The sequence below is a fragment of the Diaporthe citri genome (assembly GCF_014595645.1).
Source record: "Diaporthe citri strain NFHF-8-4 chromosome Unknown scaffold_1, whole genome shotgun sequence".
In the NCBI taxonomy this organism is placed as follows: domain Eukaryota; kingdom Fungi; phylum Ascomycota; class Sordariomycetes; order Diaporthales; family Diaporthaceae; genus Diaporthe; species Diaporthe citri.
The window spans coordinates 372,584-398,787 of record NW_025064846.1 but is presented as its reverse complement, the minus strand read 5'-3'; the positions used below and the strand labels follow the sequence as shown (position 1 = coordinate 398,787).

The 26,204-nt window shown below is 56.8% G+C and overlaps 8 protein-coding genes across 8 annotated transcripts; 3 read left to right on the top strand and 5 right to left on the bottom strand.

Moving 5' to 3' along the window:
• Window positions 1-76: 76 nt before the first annotated feature.
• Window positions 77-851, bottom strand: INS49_000110 (uncharacterized protein; the record flags this gene model as incomplete). The annotated part of the gene is made up of 5 exons (XM_043160948.1): window positions 77-180; window positions 490-513; window positions 567-618; window positions 671-760; window positions 831-851. The coding sequence occupies 5 exons, from the start codon at window positions 849-851 to the stop codon at window positions 77-79; spliced, it is 291 nt and encodes a 96-aa protein (XP_043029454.1).
• Window positions 852-1,426: 575 nt separating this feature from the next.
• On the top strand, window positions 1,427-7,445 carry INS49_000109 (uncharacterized protein; the record flags this gene model as incomplete). Its single annotated transcript, XM_043160947.1, has 2 exons — window positions 1,427-2,365; window positions 2,421-7,445. 2 exons carry the CDS (start codon window positions 1,427-1,429, stop codon window positions 7,443-7,445), a joined length of 5,964 nt encoding a protein of 1,987 aa, XP_043029453.1.
• A 338-nt stretch (window positions 7,446-7,783) lies between these two features.
• On the bottom strand, window positions 7,784-10,605 carry INS49_000108 (uncharacterized protein; the record flags this gene model as incomplete). Its single annotated transcript, XM_043160946.1, has 2 exons — window positions 7,784-8,703; window positions 8,781-10,605. 2 exons carry the CDS (start codon window positions 10,603-10,605, stop codon window positions 7,784-7,786), a joined length of 2,745 nt encoding a protein of 914 aa, XP_043029452.1.
• Window positions 10,606-12,137: 1,532 nt separating this feature from the next.
• On the bottom strand, window positions 12,138-13,839 carry INS49_000107 (uncharacterized protein; the record flags this gene model as incomplete). The annotated part of the gene is made up of 3 exons (XM_043160945.1): window positions 12,138-12,432; window positions 12,498-13,621; window positions 13,720-13,839. The coding sequence occupies 3 exons, from the start codon at window positions 13,837-13,839 to the stop codon at window positions 12,138-12,140; spliced, it is 1,539 nt and encodes a 512-aa protein (XP_043029451.1).
• A 4,216-nt stretch (window positions 13,840-18,055) lies between these two features.
• INS49_000106 (uncharacterized protein) lies at window positions 18,056-19,351 on the bottom strand (the record flags this gene model as incomplete). The annotated part of the gene is made up of 1 exon (XM_043160944.1): window positions 18,056-19,351. The coding sequence occupies one exon, from the start codon at window positions 19,349-19,351 to the stop codon at window positions 18,056-18,058; it is 1,296 nt and encodes a 431-aa protein (XP_043029450.1).
• A 1,651-nt stretch (window positions 19,352-21,002) lies between these two features.
• On the top strand, window positions 21,003-21,854 carry INS49_000105 (uncharacterized protein; the record flags this gene model as incomplete). Its single annotated transcript, XM_043160943.1, has 1 exon — window positions 21,003-21,854. The coding sequence occupies one exon, from the start codon at window positions 21,003-21,005 to the stop codon at window positions 21,852-21,854; it is 852 nt and encodes a 283-aa protein (XP_043029449.1).
• Window positions 21,855-22,361: 507 nt separating this feature from the next.
• Window positions 22,362-23,044, bottom strand: INS49_000104 (uncharacterized protein; the record flags this gene model as incomplete). The annotated part of the gene is made up of 2 exons (XM_043160942.1): window positions 22,362-22,937; window positions 23,018-23,044. The coding sequence occupies 2 exons, from the start codon at window positions 23,042-23,044 to the stop codon at window positions 22,362-22,364; spliced, it is 603 nt and encodes a 200-aa protein (XP_043029448.1).
• Window positions 23,045-23,555: 511 nt separating this feature from the next.
• Window positions 23,556-24,189, top strand: INS49_000103 (uncharacterized protein; the record flags this gene model as incomplete). The annotated part of the gene is made up of 2 exons (XM_043160941.1): window positions 23,556-23,753; window positions 23,857-24,189. 2 exons carry the CDS (start codon window positions 23,556-23,558, stop codon window positions 24,187-24,189), a joined length of 531 nt encoding a protein of 176 aa, XP_043029447.1.
• Between the last annotated feature and the right edge of the window lie 2,015 nt (window positions 24,190-26,204).

Sequence of the window (26,204 nt, the reverse complement as noted above, 5' to 3'; positions counted from 1 at the left end):
CGGTCACATCCCCAGTTTGTAGGTTTGGAAACTCATTCTTGCCGTCCGATAGCGGTGGGTTTCCCAAAGAAATGTTCTAGTGTTGCCGGCAGTCGTCCATGTCGTCCATGTCGTCCATGTCGTCCATGTCGTCCATGTCGTCCATGTCGTCCATGTCGTCCATGTCGTCCATGTCGTATGCTTCGACACCAGATCTTCGTGTCTGGTGTGGTATCATAACCCGGGGGTGACCCTCTGAGGAGCCTGCCAGAAGACGAGCGTTCATATGCGCTTGCTGCTTGCTGGCCTTCGATGTGCGCCTGGACATTGAGAACCTTATTGGGTCTGGCGGTGTCGTGGTGACCCCATACGATGATCTTAGACTCCCGAATAACCGCCTTCCACTTGGACTCGAGACGTCTGTCTGTATACGCTTGTCTTGGGGTTTCCGGGTCGTAGAGCTGTATAAAGAAGGAAATATGGCTCTCGCGCGCCTCAGGTTACACGTACCTTGCTCCTCGACGTCCTGTCGTTCTACGAGCCGTCAGCGTTGTCCTCACAGAGGGTTGCAAGATAGGGCCACTTACGACCGGGCTTTGTCCTTTCCGCCACCGTCTTGGCGAAGACCGTCATGAATTCCTCCTCGTAGTCAGCAGGTGATCATCGTGCTATTGTGGAATGATGCGCATACTCCATAGTTTTGTCTCGTGAAGCGGGAGTAGGCGCTGAGCTCCTTCTCGGACACCAGCTCGTGAGAGGGCGTGCCCTCGTTCCGGATAACCTGGACATCGAAACCATCGTCAGCGGCCGTGGGAGGGACTGCTTTATCGCCGGCGTGCCAAGATACATACGCCGATGTAATGCAGCTTCATGGTGACGGGTGTGCTCGTGCTGTCGTGCTGGTTGGTTCGAGGGATTGCTCGTGTGGATCTGGAATAGGGGTTCGGGGTCGGATTGTCGCTTTGTCAAAGGGCGTTCGGCAGGACGTTTGTAGGATTGGGCTCGTGGATGGGAAGAAAGGCTGAAACTTAAGAGGCACGGAAGGGATCTACTTAGCAGTCTGGTCCCCAAATCGGTCAGTTCCTGGTCCGTCCTGGCCGCCACTTGTCAAATGGGCACACTGCGTCACATGCGCTGTCCCCCGATGGCCTAGGCTGCAGGCAAACACAGGCGCTAATCAAGTACCTGGGTATCCAAGGAGGCCGCTAAAACACCCTTGTGGGATAAGTGGGCCCAGGTACCACAATGTATGCTAGGTACATGTAAGCATCACAGACAGACGGTATGAGCCATACCGAGTCGATATGCCCACCACTAACCACATACTCGCTCATCAAGAGGCGGCAGCAGCCATATTTATTGGGCCTGTCTGATCTGGTCTGACCAAGCCTGTGCAAACAGTTGATCGAGATCCAACAAGACAACACAGCACCTGGTGCAGACCATCATGGCCCCCTCTTCCGTTACCGACGCAGAAGCGCAGTGGCTGGCCCAAGTGGCCGCCATGAAGGCTGCGATTGCCGAGCTCAAGCTGCCCAGCAACGCACCCAACGGCGACACGACAGTCAGTAATGCCGGTGGAGACGATGACGATGACTTCGATCTGAGCTCTGCCAGCGGCGAGACCCACGATGTATGGGACTTTATCTCCGATTCAGAGCTGGACGAGCTCGGCCTCGACAGCGGCGACTTGATGGACGGGACCGATGGGCTCGACCAAGAGCCTCCCTACGGGCCTCAGTGGTTCCTCGAGAGATGTGCAGCAGTCTCGTCACACAGGGACGGGCTTCCTGCCGAAACCCTTCAGTTGCAGATTCTGGAGGCCCTCAAGTCCAATCAGAGAGAAGATGAACTCCAGTCCCTTCTGACGGACCTGGTCGGCTTCGATGACCTGGAATTTGTCATTGAACTCATCTCACACAGGAATGAGATCACCGTCGCCATGGAACAAGTTGAACAGCACGTCGCTGATAGCCATCCCTCGGGACGTCTTCTTACAAAGGCTGAGAGGGATGCAAATCTCCGAAGGCAGGATATGCGTCACAAAACCGCCGCGCTTGGTCCAGCCACGGCCAAGGAGCCGCAGTATCCTCATGTGTACAAGACCTTCTCTGCCGGCAACTCATTGAACCATGCTGGGAAGAGGTACGCCCTTCCTGTTGGTAGTGAACGGCTTCAATTCGACAAGTATGAGGAGTACGCCATTCCCGCAGGCAAGGCCGGGACTTTGTGGCCTGGCCAGAAGTTGGTTACGATAAAAGAGCTGGATGGTCTCTGTCGGAACACCTTCAAGGGCTACAAGACTCTCAATCGAATGCAGAGTCTTGTCTATCCAGTGGCCTACAAGTCAAGCGAAAACATGCTCATTTGCGCTCCTACCGGTGCTGTAAGTTCTGCGTGGTTGTGGTATGGGTGCGGATGCGGTGGCTGACAATCCACAGGGTAAAACAGACGCTGCGATGTTGACCATCCTGCAAACCGTCAGGCAGTATTTGACCCCTGACCCCTTCGACGATCATGCTGCAACAGACTTCGCCGTCGACGCAGATGACTTCAAGGTTGTATACGTGGCTCCCATGAAAGCACTGGCCGCTGAAATCACCGAAAAGTTCAACAAGCGTCTGTCATGGCTTGGCATTCGCTGCCGCGAGTACACGGGTGACATGCATCTGACCAAAGCCGAGGTCGTCGCCACCCAAATTATTGTCACCACTCCGGAGAAATGGGATGTGGTCACAAGAAAGGGCACTGGAGACACAGAGCTTGTCCAGAAAGTTAGACTCCTGATTATCGACGAAGTGCACATGCTGCACGATGAGCGTGGCGCAGTCCTGGAATCCCTGGTTGCTCGTACGGAGAGACAGGTCGAGAGCACACAATCTCTGATTCGGATCGTCGGTCTCAGTGCGACGCTTCCGAACTACATCGATGTATCCGACTTCCTCAAGGTCAACCGATACGCTGGGTTATTCTATTTTGACGCCTCTTTCCGCCCAGTGCCTCTGGAGCAGCACTTTATTGGTGTCAAAGGAAAGGCCGGGTCAAGGCAGTCCAGAGACAACATCGATACGGTGGCCTTCGAGAAGGTGAGAGAGATGCTGGAACGCGGCCACCAGGTGATGGTCTTTGTGCACTCCCGGAAGGATACCGTGGCAACAGCAAAGACGCTTTACGAGAAGGCTGTTGATGATGTCTGCGTCGATCTATTCGACCCATCTGACCATCCCAAGTACGACGCCGCTGTCAGGGACATGAAGAGCTGCAGGGCAAAGGAGCTTCGAGATCTACTACCTAAAGGATTAGGTGTGCACCACGCAGGCATGGCCAGATCAGATCGAAACTTGATGGAGAGACTCTTCTCCGAAGGCGTCCTCAAGGTTCTCTGTTGTACAGCTACCCTCGCCTGGGGTGTGAACCTGCCCGCTGCTGCCGTGGTGATCAAAGGCACACAGGTCTACAGTGCACAGGACGGCAAATTCGTCGACCTGGGTATTCTTGACGTGCTCCAAATCTTCGGACGTGCTGGTCGTCCACAATTCGAAGATACCGGTATTGGCATGATCTGCACAACTCAAGACAAGCTGGCTCATTACCTTACCGCCGTCACGGATCAGCTACCTATCGAATCGAAATTCTCGGCAAAACTTGTGGACAACTTGAACGCGGAAGTTGCTTTGGGAACGGTGACATCCATCCCAGAAGCAGTGCAGTGGATTGGCTACTCGTATCTTTTCGTCCGTATGAGAAGGAACCCAATGGCATACGGTATAGACTGGAATGAATTTCAGGACGACCCTTCACTTGTTCAGCGCCGTCGTCAACTCGCTATACAAGCTGCAAAAACCCTTCAACAGTGCCAGATGATCATATTCAACGAGACGACAGAAGAGCTTCGCAGCAAGGACATCGGCCGCATCGCTAGCCAGTACTACATCCTGCACACCAGTATCCAGATATTCAACACGATGATGCAACCGTTTGCCACGGAAGCGGATATCCTGAAGATGATCGCCATGAGTGGCGAGTTTGACAACATCCAGTCAAGAGACAACGAGAGCAAGGAACTATCGCGCATGAGAGAAAATGAGCACGTCGTGCCTTGCGACGTCGACGGTGGAATCGACCAGGCCCAAACCAAAACCAACATTCTGCTCCAAGCCTTCATCTCAAAGGCCCAACCAGAAGACTTCGCTCTGACCAACGATCTCAACTACGTTGCTCAGCAGGCGGGTCGAATCTGCCGTGCGTTGTTTATGATTGCCCTCAACAGAAGATGGGGTCACGAGTGTCTGGTTCTTTTGACACTGGCAAAGTCCATCGAGAAGCGTGTTTGGCCCTTCCAGCATCCTCTTCACCAATTCGAGTTGTCTAAACCCATCTTGAACCAGCTAGATGCTAGGGAGTCTCTGACCATCGAAGCCATGCGCGACATGGAGCCTGCCGAGATAGGCAGCCTTGTGCACAACCACGGTGCTGGCACTAAGATTGCGAAGATCCTCAACAACTTTCCAACAGTCAGCGTGGAGGCAGAAATAGCGCCTCTGAACCGTGACGTGTTGAGGGTGAAGCTATACATCTACCCTGACTTCAAGTGGAACGACCATGTACATGGTACTTCAGAGTCGTACTACGTCTGGGTCGAAAATTCGGAAACCTCGGAGATTTACCATCATGAGTTCTTCCTCCTGAATCGTAGAAAGATTCATGACGACCATGAGATGAACTTCACAATTCCTCTCTCTGATCCCCTGCCCAACCAAATATACGTTCGGGCTGTCTCGGATCGTTGGCTTGGAGCAGAGACGGTCACGCCCGTGTCGTTCCAGCATCTTATCAGACCAGACACGGAGAGCGTGTACACCGACCTTCTCAACCTCCAGCCCCTCCCGATATCCGCTCTCAAGAATCCTGGGCTCGAAGCGATATATGCGGAACGCTTCCAATACTTCAACCCTATGCAGACTCAGATCTTCCACACGCTGTACAACACCCCTGCAAATGTTCTCTTAGGCTCACCAACGGGCAGTGGCAAGACCGTGGCGGCAGAACTGGCCATGTGGTGGGCGTTCCGTGAAAAGCCAGGCTCCAAGGTCGTCTACATTGCACCCATGAAAGCTCTGGTACGAGAGCGTGTCAAGGACTGGGGAGCTCGGCTTGCGAAACCGCTTGGTCTGAAGTTGGTCGAGCTGACTGGAGACAATACACCAGACACGAGGACCATCAAGGATGCCGACGTCATCATCACCACGCCTGAGAAGTGGGATGGTATTTCTCGTAGTTGGCAAACGAGAGGTTATGTCCGCCAGGTTAGTCTCGTTATCATCGACGAGATCCACCTGCTGGCGGGGGATCGTGGCCCTATTCTCGAGATCATCGTTTCTCGTATGAACTACATCGCCTCATCTATCAAGAACTCGGTTAGGCTGCTCGGCATGTCGACTGCTTGTGCCAATGCCACCGACCTTGGCAACTGGCTGGGCGTGAAGGAGGGTCTCTTCAACTTCAGGCATTCCGTCCGTCCTGTGCCTCTTGAGCTTTACATTGATGGATTCCCCGAAGTCAGAGGGTTTTGTCCGTTGATGCAGTCCATGAACAGGCCGACCTTTCTGGCTGTCAAGAACCACAGCCCCGACAAGCCAGTCATTGTGTTTGTGCCCTCGCGAAGACAGACCCGCCTCACAGCCAAGGACCTCATCAATCTCTGTGGCATGGAAGACAATCCAAGGCGCTTTTTGAAAATGGAAGAGGAAGACCTTCAGCTCAACCTTGCTAGGGTCAAGGACGACGCACTGAAGGAAGCCATCAGCTTCGGCATCGGACTTCATCACGCCGGTCTCGTCGAGTCAGATCGACAACTCGCTGAGGAATTGTTCTTGAACAACAAGATTCAAATTCTTATCGCGACCAGCACGCTTGCATGGGGTGTCAATCTTCCTGCGCATCTGGTCGTCGTCAAGGGCACCCAATTCTACGATGCCAAGATTGAAGGCTACAGAGACATGGATCTCACAGATGTCCTGCAAATGCTCGGCCGAGCCGGGCGGCCTCAATTCGACAACTCGGGTGTTGCTCGAATCTTCACCAAGGAGGCATCCAAGGACTTTTACAAACACTTCCTGCACACTGGATTCCCTGTCGAGTCTTCACTGCACACTGTTCTCGATAACCATCTTTGCGCCGAAGTCTCTGCAGAGACTGTCATCAGCAAGCAAGATGCACTGGATTATCTTACGTGGACGTTTTTCTTCCGGCGTCTGCACAAGAATCCGTCCTACTACGGGCTCGAGATCGCGGCAGACGAGCACAATAGCATTGCAGCCCAGCAGCTTGCCAACGACTTCATGATCGAGATGGTCGACAAGTCTCTCAGCGAGCTTGCACAGTCCAAATGTGTGGAAGTCTATCCTAACGGTGATGTTGACCCGACACCAGTGGGCAAGATCATGAGCTACTACTATCTCTCTCACAAGACCATTCGCTACCTGGTCAAGCATGCCAAACCACAGGCCTCGTTCCTCGACGTCCTGACCTGGATGTGCAATGCCACAGAGTACGATGAGCTGCCCGTCAGACACAACGAAGACCTCATCAACGCGGAACTGTCCCGCAACTTGACATTCCCCGGCACCTCCTTCGGCCTGCCCATGTGGGACCCACACGTCAAGTCCTTCCTCCTGCTCCAGGCTCACATGTCTCGCATCAGCCTGCCCATCACGGATTACGTGGGCGACCAGACCAGCGTCCTGGACCAGGCCATCCGTATCATCCAGGCCTCCATCGACGTACTCACGGAGTCGGGGTACCTCTCGAGCGTGCTGCAGATGATCAACGTGCTACAGTCCGTCAAGTCTGCGCGCTGGCCCACGGAGCCGCCGCTGTCGATCCTGCCGAGCGTCGACCCCGAGAGGACCAAGAACAGGACCACGCTGCAGCAGCTCAGCGCCATGGGCCAGGGCGAGGTGAGCAAGCTGGCCAGGGAGCTGCACGTGCCGCAGGGCGCGCAGCAGCGGTTCCTCAGGGCGGCCTCGATCCTGCCGAACGTGAAGGTGGCCGTCGAGGACGTCACGGCGCAGTCGGTGACGGTGGTCGTGAGGCGGCTCAACGCGCTGGTGGAGCGGGACGCGCGCATCTACGCGCCCAGGTTCCCGAAGCCGCAGAACGAGGGCTGGTTCGTGGTCGTGGGCGACATGGCGAGGGACGAGGTGTACGCCATCAAGCGCGTCGGGTGGGCGCAGGGTGGCCCGGGCAAGTCGGCCGGCGCCGCCGGGTCGAGGCCGTCTGCGAGGACGAGCATCAGGGTCCCTGAGGCGCTGCAGCAGGGCGGAGGGGCGAGCAAGCTGGATGTGTTGGTGGTCAGCGATGGGTACGTTGGCATGCAGTACCAGGTGCTTGGGGTTGAGATCCCTGCGAAGCCTGCGGTGGACGATGATGTTAGTCGGTCTAAGGAGATGGCTTCTTCGTCTTAAAGGGGAGGGTGTGCAGATTTGGGTGACAGACAACTGGAGGAACGGTGGCATATATACCTGGGACATACTACACTGAGTATCTACTTTCGTGATGAGAATCTGGCTCTCCGAGACGGGATATCTCTCACCTTCAACATCCACTAGATCTTCCGTGAAATTTACCCCAAGCCCCTTCATCGCATTAATGTCTAGATGGGCGTTACAACAGCCAATTATCGCCAAGACGAAACCAGGAGTACTTAAGTTCACATGTTTCATTTTGTCGTAAATGGCATTATTTACATCATGTAGGTATATGCAGCACCGGATGCGCCCTCGTTGCCTTGTATATACGCCGCTCAGAAGAAAGCCAAGTCCTCTTCGCTCCACCCCATCCTTGTGAAATTCTCCCTCACGCTCTTCTCCAGCCCGGGCGGCCCACACACCAACACCATCTCATCCCGCGCCTCGCTCGGCGGGCCGGCCTCCTTCTCGAAAAGCTGCGCGTCCATGAAGCCCCTCCCGCCGGTCCAGCCGTCGCCGGGGTTGCTCAGGGTGTGCACGATCCTGCACCTCTCCCCCCTCCCGGCCGCGAGCGCGTCCATCTCCGCGCGGCACAGGATGTCCCCCTCGGTGCGGTTCCCGTCCAGCACGAGGCACCGCGGCGTCTCGCCGCCCGCCTCGTCCCTCATCACCCCCCTCAGCACGGCAAAGATGGGCGTCACCCCGCTCCCAGCGCAGACCATCACGAACCGCCTGACCTGCCTCACCTTGCCGCCGCCGACGGCGAACCGCCCCCGGCCGAGGTACTCGTACCTGCCCACGGGGCCCTTGAACTCGACCCAGTGGCCCGTGGGGATCGAGTCGAGCGCCTGCGTCATGAGCCCGCCGGGGAGGGCGGCCGTCTTGCGGTAGATCTTGACCAGCACGTCCAGCCTCCCCTTCTCGGACCAGGCGTCCGACAGGGGCGTGTAGGCGCGGATGATGGCCTCGCGCGTCGCGGGGTCGCGCAGCCGCACCATCAGGTGCTGGCCCGTCGGGAGGCCCACGGACTGCGACGGGTGCTCGAGGGTGAAGGTGAAGATCTTGGTGTCGGCGCTGATGGGGGTCTTGGCCGTCATCCGGGCCTTCCTCCATTGCTTGGGGTGGAGGAACGCGGGGCGGGGTTCTTCCTCTGCGGTGGCTTCTGCTGCGTTGCCTGCTGCGAGGGTCTTTCTTGATGTTGCGGATAGGGTGCCGATGTGGTAGGATGGCATCATTGCCTTTGCGTTCTCGCTGTCTGTTTTTTTTTGGGGGGTGGGTGTGTTAGCGTTTTGGTGGTTGACCAATTCCGGGACAAGAGATCTCGAGACTTACGGATCGCCATGAACTCCTCGATCACGTCCTGCCCTGCTGCACCGATGATGGAAGCTGCACCTCCCGGGTGGCCCTCGAGGAACCTTGTCCCGTCGTACACCTCGCCGTCCAGCACAAACCAGGGCTCCTCCTCACCCTCGTGCTCCTTCAGCTCTTCCAGGCTGATCTCCCTCTTGACATCCTTGTTCACCAAGGAAATCTCCTTGGCTGGCTCCACCACCGCCGCGGCCCTCCCCTCCTCGCCCGGTGCCTTCTCGCCCCAGTACCCGTTGGAAAGGTCCCCGCCCTCCTTCTTGACCCGGTCCATCCACCCGTCAGCGTTCAGGATCGGCTGCGTCGGGTGCTCGAACCGCAGCGCGCCCTCCTCGCGGTGCACAACCACCCGGAACCACGGGTTGTTCATCATGCCCAGCACGCTCCAGTACAGGTCCCGCGGCTGCACCATCATGGCGTCGTCCATGGCGCGCACCACGACGTCGCCCCCGCCCAGGTCCAGGTCCAGGTCCAGGTCCGCGAGGGGCATGTCCAGCGACCAGAAGCACCAGCAGAAGCACGACTCGCGCCACCCGACGTCCAGCCGCCCGCCGAACAGCGTCTCCCCCTCGGGCGCGAGCCGGTACTCGTCCTCCGGGTACGACACGTCCGCGAGGCGCCACGACCGGCCCCGGTCGAGGGTCAGCTCGACGCGCGTGACCCTCCTCCCGCCGCCGGCGTACGCGTACCCCTGGAACCTGAACGTCTTTGATGCTGCCCTGTCGACGACGACCCGCTCGTTGTGCGCGGGCCTCGCCACGGCGCTGTTGGTGTTGAGGTCGTAGATGGCGTACCTCTCGTCCCTCCAGGTCTCGGGCAGGTCCGCGCTCTCCTCCGGGCTGATCGTGGTCGGGAGCACCCTGTTGTCGTAGATGTGGTACCAGTTGTCGCTGGGGTGCTCGGTGACGATTATCCGCTTGAGCCACTTGACGCTGCGCCCGCCGATCTGGCCCGGGATCACGACCCGGAGGGGCTTGCCGTGGTCCGGGGGGAGCACCTCGCCGTTCATGCCGTGCGCGACCATGACCCCGCGGTTCGGGTCCATGGCCCAGTTGAGCTTGATGCTCGTGCCGTAGTACCCGTTGGGCAGCCTGTCGGCGCCCTCGAAGCACACGTAGCGCGCCCTCTTGCCGCCCGCCCCGCGGAGGATCGGCCTCGCCCGCGCCAGGAGCACGTCCAGCGCCACGCCGGTCCACAGCGCCGTCGACACGCCCGCGGCGCCCCACGAGAACCCCTTTGTCTTGCGCACCACGTTCTGCTCCTTGCGGCGGTTCCCCGCGCACACGAGCGTGATGGGGTACGTGAGCTGCTCGAAGCCCGCCAGCAGCTCCCGCAGCGTCAGGGACAGCGGGTTCTCCACCAGCCCTTCGACGGTGAAGGACCAGTCCAAGATGTCCTCGTCGTGCACGAGGGGCACGGCGCCGTGGTTCCGCACGTAGTGCAGGTCCTTGGTCGTGATGAACCCCTCCTCCCACAGCTCCGTCAGCGGCGGCTCCACGTTGAAGGGGTGCACCCCCGTGAGCCGCAGCAGGCGCGGGTCCCGGGCCACATGCTTGTCCGGGGTCCTGAGGTCCTCGGGGAGCACGCGCTGGCTGGGTCTTGATTCGGGGGGGAGGGGGTATGGTCGGTGGTACTCGGGCTCCGGGGTGGTGGTTGTGGATGTGGATTCCCCTATCTGGAAGTCCGTCACGCTCTCCGTGCGGGAGCCGGGGTCCTTGTCGGTGGCGGGCGGGCTGGGGGGCAGGCCGAGTTGCTTTTGTGTGAAGTTTTGTTGATGATGTGGTTCCGGCATGCTTGTGGTGATACTGCTTGCGGTTATGGCCGCCATGGTGGGAGGCGTGCAGGGCTGGCCTGCGGGATATGAGACATGTATATGCTGTGCTAGCTACCGGATCTGGTAGGTTGGACAAACAAAAGCAAAGAGGCGGCGAATTCACTCTCTCCAGGGGAAATAATGTGCAAGTGCCAGAGAGATATTTCCACTGTCAGGCCATGAATCAGTCGAGGCAGAAAGCAGCAGCAGTTTGATTCCAGCAGGACGGGCAGAGACGAGGTTGTGACAGCGCCACTCCACGGGCTTGGTAAAAAGAGAGCATAGACACATGCCTAGAGGTCATCAAGAAGAAATGGGCAGACCCATCGGGTGCACGACAGAGAACTGGCCATCCGTCCGGACTGACAAAAAGTGTTGCACCACCGCGGGCCTTGGTCTGTCCCCCTGTATGCTCGCAACTTTGCGAAGCCGGCTTTGGAGAGAGAGAGAGAGAGAGAGTGGGTGAGAATGGATAGGGATGGCCCCAACTCCGGTCTTGCTTAGGAAACAGAATTGACCAACAACGTGGTCGTCTCCTAGCCTGGGGCTGGCGCTTGGTGCTGACGTTGAGATCTCCTTGTGTCGCGCGAGGAGATGCGCCCGTCAATCATCCCACTCGCGCCTCACAATCACCTTCGTGGGCCATCTTCCGCGGACTTGCACTCTTCAGTCCACCCTTCTCGCGCACGCGCGCTCTGCACCTCTGTTATCAATGTCGGGCGGCCCTGCCCATCCCAGCATATTTCTCTCTGCCTGGGCGCCGGTCTCCCCTGATCTGTTACGCACACTCAATGCCTGTTATCAGCAGCTGGCGCCGGGCGAGCTCCCAGTGAGATAGATAACGGGGGGGGGGGTTCGAGCGGCCGAATCAGGTCGCATGATAAGGGGCCCCATGAGGATTGGCGGAGATGCTCGGATCGCCCGTGGACGGTCGGGAGGCTAAGCGACCGCGGAAAAAGCGTCGCCGGCAACAGGGATCAGCTAAGGAGGAACTTGAGCCTCAAGACCCAGCAGAGCCCACTCCCGACGTCTCCTGGACGTCCCGGCTTCTCACGTTCCTGCTTCTGGGTGTGGGGGTACAGGACATGGACACAGACGGTACAGTAATTTGTTGCGCCTGTGTGTGGGAACGCAACGGACAGGGCGGACCAACGGTGTGTAAGGTATTGATGGAGCGAAAGCCCCCGTGTCCCCGAGCACACGCCGAGGCCGAGCGTCACTCAATTCTTAGCCACGATTTCCACAATAACCACAGCAACGTGTGGCATATCGTATGGTATTTCTGTGCCTGTTATATCTGCCAAGTGTTCAAGCCTCAATCACGAGACCTTTTCCACACGTGTTTACAGTTCTCGGGTCTATGGACAAGCGCAGCTCTATACCCCTCTCAGCACCCAGCCCCGGATTTTTTTTTTTAAATTCCCGTCTCATTCCCTACCGTCCTCGGTTCCCCCCATACTCGAAATCCTACAAGAAGCACCATTTTCCGCAACCAAGCACACATGATCTCCTTACTGGGGCAGGACTGCCCTTCCGGCAGCACGAGCCGCGGCGAGGGCACCAGACAGGCCGAACTGGGACGAGAAGCCCTTGACACGGTGGGTGGCGTTCAGGTTCTTGACCACGACCATCTGGAAGCAGGTGGCGCTGCCCTGGCGCGCGGCGATGGTGGACCAGGCCAGGAAGAGCTCCCAGATGCGGAACCAGCGCTGGCCGTACTTGGCCTTGATGGCCTCGCCGTTGCCCAGCCAGTTGCGGTACCACCTCCAGAGGGTGCCCGAGTAGTGGACGCCGACGGTGTCGACGCTGCAGGATAGGGTTAGCGTTCACACAACTCTCCGTGATGTGAGGCTCTGGGAAAAGGGACTCACCTCTTGATCTCCCAGCCGGCGCTCTCGAGGCATCCGACGTAGTTGGCCAGCGGGGTGGAGGCGTCGGCGCCGGGGAAGATGTACTTGTTCAGGAACAGGCCCCAGATGAAGTCCTCGTACTGCCAGGCCTTGCGCAGCCCCGAGAGCTGGACGTACATGGCGCCGTCGTCCTCGAGCATGTCGTAGCACTGGCGGAAGAAGGTCGTGAGCCTGCGGATGCCGACGTGCTCGCCCATCTCGATCTGCGAGATCTTGTTGAAGCGGCGCTGCGGGATGTCGCGGTAGTCCATGCACAGCAGGTTGCTCTGGCTCTCGGGGATGCCGGCGCGGCGGAGGGCGTCGTTGCCCCAGGCGGCCTGGTTGCGCGCGAGGGTGGCGCCGGTGACGTGCGCGCCGTAGTTGAGGCTGGCGAAGCGGGCGAGCGTGCCCCAGCCGCACCCGATGTCCAGCATCGACTCGCCCGCCTTGAGGCCGAGCTTCTCGCACACGATGGCCATCTTGTTGTCCTGCATCTCCTCGAGCGACTCCTCGCGCGTGATGTCGGAGAAGATGCCGCTCGTGTAGACCATGCGCGGGCCGAGGAAGAAGGCGTAGTGCTCGTTGCCGCGGTCGTAGTTGGGGCGGACCTGCTCCTCGTCCTGCTCGCGCGAGTGGAAGAGCACGTCCCGGAAGAAGGTGAAGATGATGAAGTGGAACAGGGGCCAGGTGAAGGAGAAGTTGGCCCAGTCGTGGCGGTACTCCATGACCTCGAGGCAGTCGCCGTTGAACTCGACGTCGCCGTCAAAGTACATCTCGTAGAAGGTCTTCATGGGGATCTTGTTGCGGCCGCTCCACCGCTGGCGGTCCTCCTGCTTCTTGAAGGTGATGTAGTGCTCGACGGGGCGGCCGGGCAGCTTCACCTTGTCGTTGATGCGCGGCGAGTAGGACGAGGCCACGGTCCAGACGGCGATCAGGATGGGGAAGAGCAGGACCAGGAAGAAGAAGACGGTGGTCTTGAAGCCGCCGCCGAGGCTGCGGGCGACAAAGATGGGGATGCCCAGCAGCAGCCCGCCGAGGATGTAGTTTGAGAAGGACTCATTTCCAGGGCCCTCGGCCGGCAGGGGAGCATTGTGGATGGCAGGGACCTTCAACGTGCGTCAGCTTGAGTGAGACGGCAGTCAATTGACATCGATCGACGCGGTGCAGAGAGCTCAATGGCGCTCAGTGGGGGGTGTTTGCTCACATTGGTGACCTCGACGCCACAGTCCACGCCGGTGCCGAACTTCTGCGGCGCAGGCGGGGGAGTCGCGATGAAGGTGATGTCACCCTCGAGCTCCTCGCCGGGAGCTTTCTGCGAAGACATTGTTGCTTTGGGTGGCCGGGTTTGGAGGACGATGCGGATTCACCTCGCGGCTCCTGTGCTGCTGGTGAGCTTAAATGTGAGCTCGACAAGGCGGTGAGCTGTCCTTGCGACGTTTTCACAAGCGGGCAGGCGAGAGTGGACACTGCCGGAGCGCGAGGATAGCGGTAGCAGACTATGTCACGGCACGATATGCTGGGTCCACAATTATGCTGCCGCAAGGCCAATTCGCGCGCGAATTTTTGAGAATTGTGTGGCACCTACGTGAATTTCTACACGCGCGGCAGCAAATCGGTCCATCCCAGGTCTCCGGCACTGGTTTGATGGCTGGGACACCCGCGGTTGCAGGGTTTGGACATGGAACCCTCTCCCACATCACGCGTTGTGGCGTTCTTGGCCCCTCATTTCGAATCAGGACAGGGTTTATTGATATGTGGCATTCCCTAGAAAGGTTCAAGGACATTTTCATGGTAAATTTTTGCCCCATCTTTCCATAGGAGAGCAACCCAAATTGATAGATGCTCGATATGCTTGCAGAAGTGCATGCAATGAAAGCCTCAATGTTCAGCTCTTAGGCCGACGATTCCGGGGCATGCACAATATACCTCCCACCCTCCTGCACATTAATCACATATCAAAATGCCCACAGCATCCAAAATGGATCAATTGCTTCGATCCTGGCCATGTATAATAAGAGTCGACAATTCACCTATTGCTTCTTTTCAAAATAACAATGTTTTGCAAATAGCTCGCTTCTACAGCATGGCTGTACAAGAGTATTTAATGGCGAACACAATGAGTGTTTTTCTTGCTGCTAATGCCACTCGCTACTTTAAACGCGGGCTCATTGTGTGTTTGACTGTTTATAATTTTGGAAATGTGTAGCTTGGGCAATGCCTGTCCTGGGCTTGGTTTTGCGTGAATCGGGATTGGCAACTCCCACATTGTGATCCTCGCATACTCGAAATTTTTACCCAAGATCTCTTTATGGATTTGTATTCGACCTGTCCACTGCTCGGCTGTCCAGTGAGAACTCTGATCCGGCCTCGGTCTTTTCATCAGGCATTCCCTAATGATAACCTGCACGTGTTGCACATCATTGCGCGGAATCCCGCACGTCCTGAATTAGCCTGACGAATCTCGTTACCGTTGTAGGTGACTTGCTCCTCCCCGTCTAGGACGTTGTACAGGAGGTACATTGTGTCCACCCCACATCCCATCCAGATGTCCAGAGGGAGGCGCAGCAAAGATTACCGGACGTAATACCAGACCGTCTGTTGCTCCCCCACCACGCTGGTCACTACAGTGCAGCTTGCTCTTGGTGTGCCGACGACAAGTTGTTGCGCCAGCCTGGCCACCCACGTCACATTCCTGCTAGGTGTCGCTGGGGGATATATGGAAGCGGTCGTACGGATCCCATCTGGCAGGTGTTGTACGGGCCCCATCCGGAGGAGGTCAACCACGGCAGCGCCACCACATCATCTTATGGCCATAATTTCCCGCTGCTGGTAACACAGGTGCAAGCCACCTGTCTTGGCTATCTTCCGTCGGTACTGTTACGGCACAAGATAAGCCTATTGCGCTAAACACCCAAAAGAGGGACGTTGTAATGCCGAGAGCATTACCGTGGCTATCACCTATATGCGTACTGTAACAGGTACAGCTTCCTGCAAACTGGTGGGGCTCGAGAACAGTTTGACCGTACTGCCAGGTGCTAGATCTCTCTTGGGGAGTTAGCACTCGACTTGTCTGAGGCATGGTAAATCAATCCATCCTTACCAGACTGGACATCCACGCAGGATCAGATCCTGCGCAATCGTGAAAATTGCCTCGCTTCCATACCATGGTCTATCAAGCGTAGTCTCGGCCATGGGCATAATACTGGGCGGCGGGCGGCAAGGGCGTCAGGGCGCCCGACCCAAAAGATGGCAGACTGTAGCTGCGGGATAGGAGGTACTGGGACGTCTGGCCGTGCCAGTGTCGGTGCGAATTTGCGCTGATCTCTGATGCGTCGCATGTTAGAGTTGGCTCGTTGGTGGCCTCCCTTTACCACAGGGACGTGTAACCATACCTGTTGGTAGGTCTCTCGTACGTACGATAATCGTATGGGAAGCAATCGTGTATTGGTGTTGTTCTGTCTAAGTTCTGAGAGGCTACGTGCCCCGAGGGGGATAACTAAAGTAGTCTCCTAATGGCGAGGGTCGTACTTGCCAACAATACCACTAACACGGCTCCTGCGATGAGTCTGCAGGATGGTCACAAGAGCCAGCACCGAAGCAATGATCCCAAACACGATCGAGCAAATAATTTCCGGAGTCATGTTGACCGGACGAAGGAGAATGTATCAACAGGCAGGGATTAAACGGTTCAGGTAGGGTTGCATTGCTCACAGATCTGGATCTCAGTAGACTCCACCGGACGATGTCGGTCCTGGCGATTTCGTGGGGAGTTCATTGTCGCTTTATACCAAAGAGACTGCTGCTGGCAAGATATGTGTGAAAACAAATTGGGGTTAGATCTCACGGCAGCCCAGGGGCGATGCAGGCGCAGTCAGGCAAGCTCAAGTGAGATTCCTGAGCGCCTGGCCGCATCGCCGCGAGACACAAAATTGTCCATGTGCAACTGCATGGCATGCGGTGCATGAACAGAAAACCGCAGTGTGTCGGTTATAACAACAGGCTTCCAAACAGACAACCGCGTGGAAGAGAAACCATTGGCAGCAGCATCTGATGTTCAGGGCCAGTTACTGGGATTCTGGCCACAAATCCGGCAAGCTACATACTTGCGAATTATAATACCTTCCTCCTTTCAAAGTGGACTGCTCCAGGGTATCACATATAGAAGACAGAGCGAGTGAGCCTTCGAGGCCAAATGATCCCGTACAGTTCGCAGGGGAGTGATCCAGACGATTTGAGATCACGGAAGCCCAGGTATGTAAGCAAACCAAGCGCAGGGAGTAGACAATTCAAACATCAGGAGTTGTCGTCATGGCTGATTTCGACCTTGTCGCTATGGTATCACAGATCTTTTGCGGCTTTGCGAAGGTACAAGAAGCAGGTGGGTCCTTCACCTTGACATTTCTATACTCGAGTACTGTCCCGTTCATCCCTGGATAGGGAAGGAAACGCGCATGCGACGAGTAACTACGACCTTCTGCCTGACACTAAGCAGGCAGACTCCGGGCAATTTTCAGTCACACTTGTCTGACTGGACCTCTGTCGTCCCCAGGTCGCAAATGCAACAGATTGAACGTGGTTACACTCCTCGTCACCTTTACAAACACGAAACTCTCCGCTCTACTGGGTCTGATGCTGTACTAATGATATCCATGCGGTATGGTAGCATGATTTCGGCCATATTGCTGCTCGAAGGAAATGTGCAACCGGTGGGACCGGGGGCGGGGTTGCAGGTTGTCCAAACAGAACATGCACTTGCCCTGGGCTGACAATGGATTCGTGTGCTGAACGTTCCCAGGCGTCAAAAATCGAGCTCAGAACGCCTCGGTCCCATCGCCGGTTCCGACAGATTCAGCATCTCGCTGAAGTGCACGCCTGAACTGGGCGGCCGTGACGCCAGTGCAAGTGAATAAGGAAGAAGTAGCGGTCGGCCAACGGGATCCTAGCCATCTGGTCACACAAAGACTCGAGCTCGCATCCACAACCGATATGAATACCACGGTGAGGAGCTAAACGCAGCTCCAGAGTGGAAAGCTCCTAAGATTGTATGATTCGGAGGGGAGAGTGTTCGGTCAGCTGGTAGACTCATGGGACCGCGATGTCGGTACGATGGAAGAGCATCAGGCTGCACAACCAGGTCGAAGACAGAGATGATACCGGTCGATATTCAGAAGGGCGCGTGGTGGCAGAAGACCAAGTGCAGTGACATGCCAAAAGCAGTCCGGGAAGCTGCAGTGACATGCCAAGGGAACAGTCCGGGAAGCTGCAGCGACTCGACGTGTCTTCAAGACCAGGCGAGAGGGGAGTGTGGGCTCTGGAAATAATTCTTGCTAATGGACAGTGTAAACGAAGTACTTACAAAGTCTTCTTTCGCTAATATGCCCCATATACACCGACCTGGATTGGAAGTTCTTTCTCGTATCTTCTCCATATCGCTAAGCGGTGACTCTTGAGATGCTCCACGCTCTAATCTTCTTTTGACATGCTGATGGTGTCTCATGGAAGACCCTGATTAAAGAAAAAAAAAACACACGAGTGTAAACTCAAGTCATTGAGCCGAATATGAAGTCGTGGTAATTACTCCTGATTCTCTCCACGCCCTCCCTCAGCCCCCACCCTTTGACCTCGCAGACCTTGCGGTACATCTCCTCGAGCATGTCATCCATCAGCTGGCCAGCGGTATGCAGGTCACTCTCGACCAGGATCCTGTCATCAGGGCAGGCGCGGATGACCTCGTCGGCAAGGTGTTTTTTCCTGTCGCGCTCATGGCCGCCGGTGGAGTAATTGACGCAGAGGCTGAAGGAGAAATAGGTCTTGGCCGGGCAGCTGCGGTCGCTCGTGTATTGCCTCATGGTGTCGACGGCGCCAGTGAAGGAATGCAGGCAGATTCGGGGCGGGTATGGTTTGGGCTTGTGTTGCTTCTTTGTCTTGAACCTGGTGCCGTGTCCATGATCCTCGTCGTCCTCATCCTCGTCTTCGGAAGACGAGGAAAAGTCCTCATTGACGCCCTTAGCTATCCTTTTCCTCTCCCTGTTCGTGACAACTGGCTTCTCGTGGCCTTTCCACGTGGACTTTATTGCGTTGTACAACACACCATGAGCCTGTACGCCGTGGACACTCACGGCCCGCCCGGTCTGGCCAGCCAGATTCAGCTGAGCTTTCATGATGCGATTCTGGTGGTCCATATTCACCCGGTAGGGTGATAGCCGTTCGCCATTGCGTCGACCTAATGTCATGCTGGCTTCTGGATCGGACACGAAAACTCCAGGGCTGGGGAGACGAAAGGCTTTGTCGATGCCAACCTCACCTACAAGGGCAAGAGGGTGGGCCTCGAGGTAGGCCCGTGTTTGTGACAGAACTCTCGACAACGGCTGAGGGGTGGGGAGCTGGTCTATGAAGCTCTCGTCATCTTTACTCCTGGGTGAAGGGGCGAGGACTGCATTGTAATGCCGCAGTTTCTCGCTGGCCAGGTCGGGTGATGCCGGATCATAGGTGTTTTGGTCTCCGGGCACGGTGTCGTCGTATAGCTGGTGAGAGAACCAGGGGTGCCACCCAAAGGCTGGAACGATCTTGTCAGGGAAGTGGGTGGGGTCCTGCCTGTTGGAAGGGGAACTAGGGGGGATAGCTTGACGACTTGTAAGGCCGTGCTCTTCAGCTACCTGTGCAACCAGGTCCTGGTCCTGGGAGCGGGTGGCCATCACAGTCAGGGCGCGGGCCCGCATGGAGCTTGCTATGGATGGGATGGAGTCCATAGTGTCTGTGGGATGGCAGTGGGCGTCAAAAATGCCAAGCTCCCAGGGGAACGGTTCCCTCTCGCCCTCGCTAAGTTTGTCGCCCATAGTGGACTGTGTGATTGGAGACTAATAAAGATGGTGGTCCAGCTGAGCTGATCGATGTGACAGCGTGAATAGGGATGGGACAAGCCAGTCGTCTCAGCGAGCGTCCTTGACGGCGGGCGTCATTCGCCTAGACTTCAGCTGTCAGTCTTGTCGTTGTTGACGTCTACCCAGGATATGCAACTGCATGCACGTAGGTAGATCTTGCACAACACTTGCAAGTGATTTGCAGTGGGTATGATGTAAGAGGCAGATGCGGCTCACGACGGAGGGTTTGGGAGACGACGCTAGCGTGTTTGCCCATCAGACGAAGCCGGAAGTCGGCTGTCGCTTCTGTATTTGATTTATGTTTGAGGGGAAGCTACTATCTAACTCATTTTGAGTGAACAGCAGGGTGTCCCCATATACGTACATCGAGATTCACCCCCAATTGGGTTTTGAAGTACCTGAGATGTTATCATCGTCAAAAGTGCTCGCCGGTTGTGCGCATCTGCGGGATACGGCGTGACAGACGTGGCAGTATGAATGAGTCAATTCAAACCCAAGAGAGTTCGCATCCCAAGCCAGGTCAAGCCGAGCCAATTCAATTGGACCCACAGCTTTAACAACCGCGATTGCGCAGAATCCGATTCTCATTTGTCTGCCGTTTCCCAATCCAGGGTCCAATGACTCCAATCCACGGCCACGACCCGAGCACCCGGGCTGCGTGCGTGCCACAAAACGCCAATGCAGTGCTGAACGAGCACGACGTAATTCCCCGGCGCCGTTGGAAGACGGTACGTGAATACCTCGCGGTAAGCACGAGGCCCAGACCCCCGCTTGGGCTGGTCCGATGCGGCACCTCATGCACGTCGGCCGGAATCTGAGAGTAAGTTTGGTAGCGCGTGTGAGACTGCGTGAGAGAGAGAGAGTCCTCAGTGATGGATCCATGGCGCCATGCTGCAGCCGGCTCTCGCCGTAATTGGGTGGCGATCTGCTGACGGTGGTGAGGTTAGGGATGTGGCAGTCAGTCTGGAAGTCGAGGTGCTCTACTACCGAGTAGGTGATTTGTCGCAGGTCGCCCGACTTGCTCTATGCGAATCCGTCATCTCCCCCAAGTGCCCCAGACGCATGCCTGCAAGTCCTGGTCCTGGGAAGCCACTGCAGCCCGCCAGGCCCGAGCCAGCCAATTGCCGTGCCCTGCCCAGGCGGTGGGGTCTCCCGCTGGCTTTCACATGTTTGCAGCCGTGTCAGTGCGACGCTATCTCCCCTAGCTCTCCCCATGCTGCCGTACTCTGCGATCCTGGGGAACCCTGCTTCCCGTGCTCAGACCTCGACGCTACCCTGACTGCCCTACCCTTCTCTTATCTAGCTTCCCTCCTCTTTTCGTCCTCCCTCCTCCCCGTCCAAGACGACAGAGATACAGTAGTGTTGCGATACCGAGTCATCCATCGTCTGTCAGCTCTTACCCCCCATGACTGAACGCTACCAGATGGCGTCTCCCTTCTAGTCAGGGCCACAGAAACATCCCACAACGACGACACCATCCACGAGGAAAGCCGCAGCCCACGAGCTCGACGCCCTTTCTTCCCGCCATGTGAAACAACATATCAAGCCTACACACACGCATCCCACCAAGCCCGCAAGCCACACACCCTCCACGAGAACCCCCACAATGGCTATCATCAACCCCGTCTACGCACTCATAGTGCCCTTCCTCTTTGTCTTCACTATACCCCTGGCCATCTTCGCCGGAATCACCACAACCCTCGCCTTCTCCGTCCTCATGTTCCGGGTCGCCGTCGTATATGTCGACATAGCAGTCAACATGGTACCGCAGTACCTCACCGGCCGGCGGGTCTACCCCTTCCCCAGAGGCTACGCCAGCGCCCTCCTCTCAACCACAGAGGCCTCGTCGAACATGCCGCCCTCCCCGGTCGGCAGCGGCACCAGCTCGCCCCCCACGAGCAGGCAGGTTGCCCGGCACCACCGCAGGCGGCGGACTAGCGGTGCAAGCCTGCACTCGGTCGGGTCTATCACGCCCGTCGACGACCACATTGGCGGGAGCAAGCGTAACTCCTTCATGATGATCCCGTCCATCGGGATGGACCGCGACTTCGAGGGCGTCGGCGGCTGGCGCCTGGGCGGCAGGAACCCGGACGACGACGACGACGCGTGGACCCACATCAACTCCCGCCTGGAGCTGCCCCTCGACTACCAGAGAAAGCACCACCAGCGGTCGCCCTCCGGCGGCGGCGCGACCACCCCCGGGGGCGGCAATGCTGGCGAGTTCCTGATGATGAAGAGCCCCACGTCGGCGAGATCGCAGGAACGGTCACCCGAGAAGGGCGGCAAGAGGGGCAGGGACAAGAAGGACAAGGACGGCGGCAGTGCGAAGATTTTAGGTGGCCCTATTGTCATGTCGCCAAATAGTTCGAGGGTCAGGACACCCACGAATACAATGCCACCGCCCTTGACGACGGTGGCCGAGGGAGACGGATATTTTCCACGTCTGCCCAAAGGCTGAAACAGGGCCGTTTTATCTCATATTGTCGGCAGGAGGTTCGTTCCTCCGTTTATTGGGTATTTCCCAAAATCTTAAGCGTGCAAAATTTCCGGCGTTGAGAAAAAGGAAGTGGAAGGCATGGGAGGGCATGGAACGGCATGGACGGGGCCAAGGTAATGCCTGGGAGTCACTCATGGGCTTTGCGGTGCATTATAGTCAAATGGGTGCAAGGCATATTTTTTCGAATTGAAAACAGCGTACGGCCTCGGTACGTGGTATCATGATTGAATAACGCCATGACATCTTATTCTCGTTGTGATGTTCATGTCTTGTTCGTCAAGTGACATAAATATTCCAACCCAGCCAAAGTGGTAGCCACCACCTTATCCTGAACGCCTAACCTTCAATGACCAAAGCCCCGCCCGACCCAAATAGTAAACCTCCCGCCTCGACGATGCAAAACAGTACCGCCCCCTCGTGCCCCATACCATCTCCCTGACTCTGACCTTCATGGGCACCCGGCCTCGCTCACAAAGTCTGCCAGAAATAGTTGGCATAAAAGAACCGCGAGAACTTCTTGTCCAAATTGACAACATGCACATCCCCCTTGCGATCGTTCCGCACCACAGCGCGCGCAAACTCCCCATCCCGCTCATCCCGCTCGACATCGATGCCCAAGCTACGATACACCCTAAGCCGCAGCAGGACCTCGTCCTCGACGGCATCACGGCTGCCACCGTCCCCGCCGCGGCCCTCGACGCCCTGCAGCTCCAGCTCCTGCAGGCGCGCGCCCAGGTCCGCCAGCTGGCCCGCGAGGCGCTCCGTCTCCATCTCGAGGTCGGAGGCGGCCTTTGCGGTGCGGAACTTCTGCGTGTCGAGCCGCGAGATCTCGGACGCGTGCTCGGCGGGCGAGTGGGCCGACACGAGCTCGCTGTGCTGCGCCTGCAGGGTGCCCAGCTGCCGCGCGAGCTTCCTGAGCGCCGAGTCGGCCTCCTGCCGCTGCAGGTCGCGCGCCTGCTGCAGGGTCGAGAGGGAGTCGTTTATGCGGGCCACGGCGACCTTGTCCGGGCCGATGTTGAAGTTTTGGATCGTGTGGTGGATGAGCTGGGTTGGGGGGTTGCTTCGTTAGCATTTCTAGTGTGTTGTTGTTTTGGGCTTCAAGGGTGGTGGGCAGGGGACCTCACAGTTGCTGGATCCTCTTCGAGAAGCATTTTGACTGATTTGTTTGGCTCGTTCTTAGAGTTGGATTGTTATTGTCTGGTGTTGAGAGAGTGTCTGTGTGCGGCTGTGTTATTCTCGCGTAGTAGTAGTAGTCGCGTCGGGTGCTTTCTCGGTTTGAAGATGTTGAAGAAGTCGAAGATTCAAGTTGGAGAGAGCCCTTGCAGGGGTTCCCGTTTCCAAACAAACCTTGGGGTCACAGCTCATCACCGGGACAATGGGCGGGCTTATCTTATCGGGCTGGGCAGGGACCCCTGCTGACCGTCGTCATCGGGCGCCCGAGCTTCTGGCCACTGCAGGGGAGGCAGAACTCCGCCGAAATGGAGGCCTGATCAATAGATCCGCCTTCCGACAACGCCTTCACCTGTACATACGGACACTTTTCGACGACAGCCTACGAGCACCTAAACACTCACAAACGAACCGAACAAGCTTTTCCGTTCTTCCAATACACAGCAAGTATTAGATCAAACTCAAGCAGATACCCCTAGGGGCACATCTACGATGGGCTCAAATTTGCCGTGTAAGTCAGGAGACCAAATATTCCTGGGTGCCCTGCACTCCACAACCCTGCTGACAACCAGCACAGTCGCCGTCGACGCGGAGTCGCCGCTCAACCCAGCAGAGCTCCAGGTCCTGCGGGCACAATATGAGAAGGAGGGCGAGCTGGTCGGCGTGCAGACAAAGTTCAACTACGCATGGGTAAGTCAAGCCACGCCTCCGAACCCCTCCGACTTACCCCTGCCCTCGCGGTCCCTCTGGCGAAGGTGATGCACAGTACTAACGCTCCCTCCCTCCCACACAGGGCCTCGTAAAATCCAACCGCCGCGACGACCAGCAGCTCGGCGCCATGCTCCTCTCCGAGATCTTCCGCACCTCGCCCGAGCGCCGCCGCGAGTGCCTCTTCTACCTGGCCCTGGGCAACTTCAAGCTGGGCAACTACGCCGAGGCCCGCCGCTACAACGACCTGCTGCTGCAGAAGGAGCCCGCCAACATGCAGGCCAACGACCTGGGCGCCCTGATAGACGACAAGGTGGCCAAGGAGGGCCTGATGGGCGTCGCCATCGTCAGCGGCCTCGCGGTCGCCGCCGGCGTCGTAGGAGGGGTGCTGTTTAGAAATCTGGGGAAGAAGCGGTAGAGGGAGGGCCGCATGCGAGATGGGGTTTTGGTTGTGAGATGGAGATCTGCGGATTAGGTTGGTGAGGATGTAATGAGGGAGACTTGGATGCGGGAAACGGGGGTGTCACGCATGTGGCGTATCTTGGAGACGGGGCTGCATCGGGGCTGAGAAGGAAATACCATGAGGCCTGCGTTTTTGTTACTTTATTGTCGTGGCTGCCGAGTAAGTCCCCTGTAACAGTCAGAATACCCCTCAACACTACTCAAAAACATGATCATCTCGAGTAATTTGGTTCTACTCTGGGCTATAAACACACTACACAAATGAGGCGCAACAGATGACCAAGCATATTAAATGACAGTGGGCTCTGGTTGTTGGCATGTGCAGTTATACTATCAGGTCTGCTTCCACTCTTTTCCCAAGAGGTGACGCCAATATTTGCACAACAGAAATGGAGCTTATATCTTAAACACCATGGGCACTTTCTGTTGGTTCTCTAGGCGGTGACTTGAGCCTCTACGATAAGGGTACTAGCCACCACGGCCCAAGAGTAGCCAGTTCCCATATGTTCACATTCGTAGGGAGTCTTCGCCGCGGGAGGGTGGGGAGGGGGCGGTGTTTGAGAAAGCCATCAGCGGATACAATGCTTCAGGACTGATGGCGGATTGTCTACCTGCTTCCTGATGCCTTGGACCCCTTCACCGGTTGTTCTAGCTATTAACATACCCCTGATATGGGCGACTTCCAGTGCCTGAACGCCCATAGCCCAGTAAAATGAGCGTTGTCACCTTTATGCAAGGGAATGTGAACACCTACTGTGCTAGTGCTAATACCGCAGAGCCGACGCGCTTCTCGTCAAGGAGCAAGCCGGCTTAAGCTTCTTCTCCGGCAAGCCTCAAAAGGAGCACGGCGAGCTCCGGAGACTCATCACGACACGGAACTAACTGAAAAACATGGCAGTGACGCGGAAGCAGCCGTGTCACATTCATATTGTTATTTGAGCAGTGACGATTCTGGAACCTGGATCACTGAACTTGGAAATCTGCTCAGTGGATCTCAAGGAATCCGCAGGTACCATGCTAATTCTCCCAAGCCCTGGAATGTCCGTCTCCTGCCTGAAACCTCTTCCTGGACAATTTCGTTTGACAGGGAAGTGAGTGGTGGTCAAATTGGCATTGTCGAGCATGACCGAATTGCCTCCAATCTATGTATATGCGAGGACGAGGACTGTCCCGTTGTCCTGATGGGATGGGTTCTTGATGACCTGTGCCATGGCATTTTAAAATTTCTAGAGTCGAACTCGATAGCAATCATGTCCTCTCATTTGCCTTAGAGCACATTACGGTATTGAGATGCTCTTCACGTATATGTTATGAGGCCGAGGTCAACTCCAAAAGCTGGATGATTTTTGCCGCTTCCCATTCAGCAGCACGCATTCATATCGGACTTCACCAACGCAAAGAATTCAGGCGCTGTATCTACGAAACTGGGCGGGCATCTACCATGTGAGTTACGGTGCCGCTGCAGATGACACAACCCGCCATCCAAACAAGCATGTATCTCAGGGCGTTTGGCATCATATCTTCGGACGAAGTTTACAGAAAGGGTGTGACCAATACCGGCTTGCTGAACCAGCACCTACCTCTTCAGTGGGTGCAACAATATATCTACCTCTTCAGAGGGGATCACACAAGGGCTACCATCTTCGGGGAAAGCGAAAGGAGGAAGAGTGATGTAAGCAACTTTCGGATACAATCTTAACCCCTTCGAGAAACAACCTCTCCCATCTGTAGCTTTTGCCTCAAAGGATTCATCAGGCTGCAGGTTCTAGTTTATAGTGCAATGGTGATCGTCTGGGTGGGGTGGTGATCATTCGAGTGTGTTAAGACTTTTTGAGCCCCACTGGAGCAACTGTCGTGGAGAAAACAGAGCCTCCCTGGCAGCCTGGACTGCCCATGGTAAATTGGTCTCTCAGTTGAGCTCCGCAATGGAGCCACCAAGCCTTCAACATTCTCCGCCACTTCTGAAAAGGG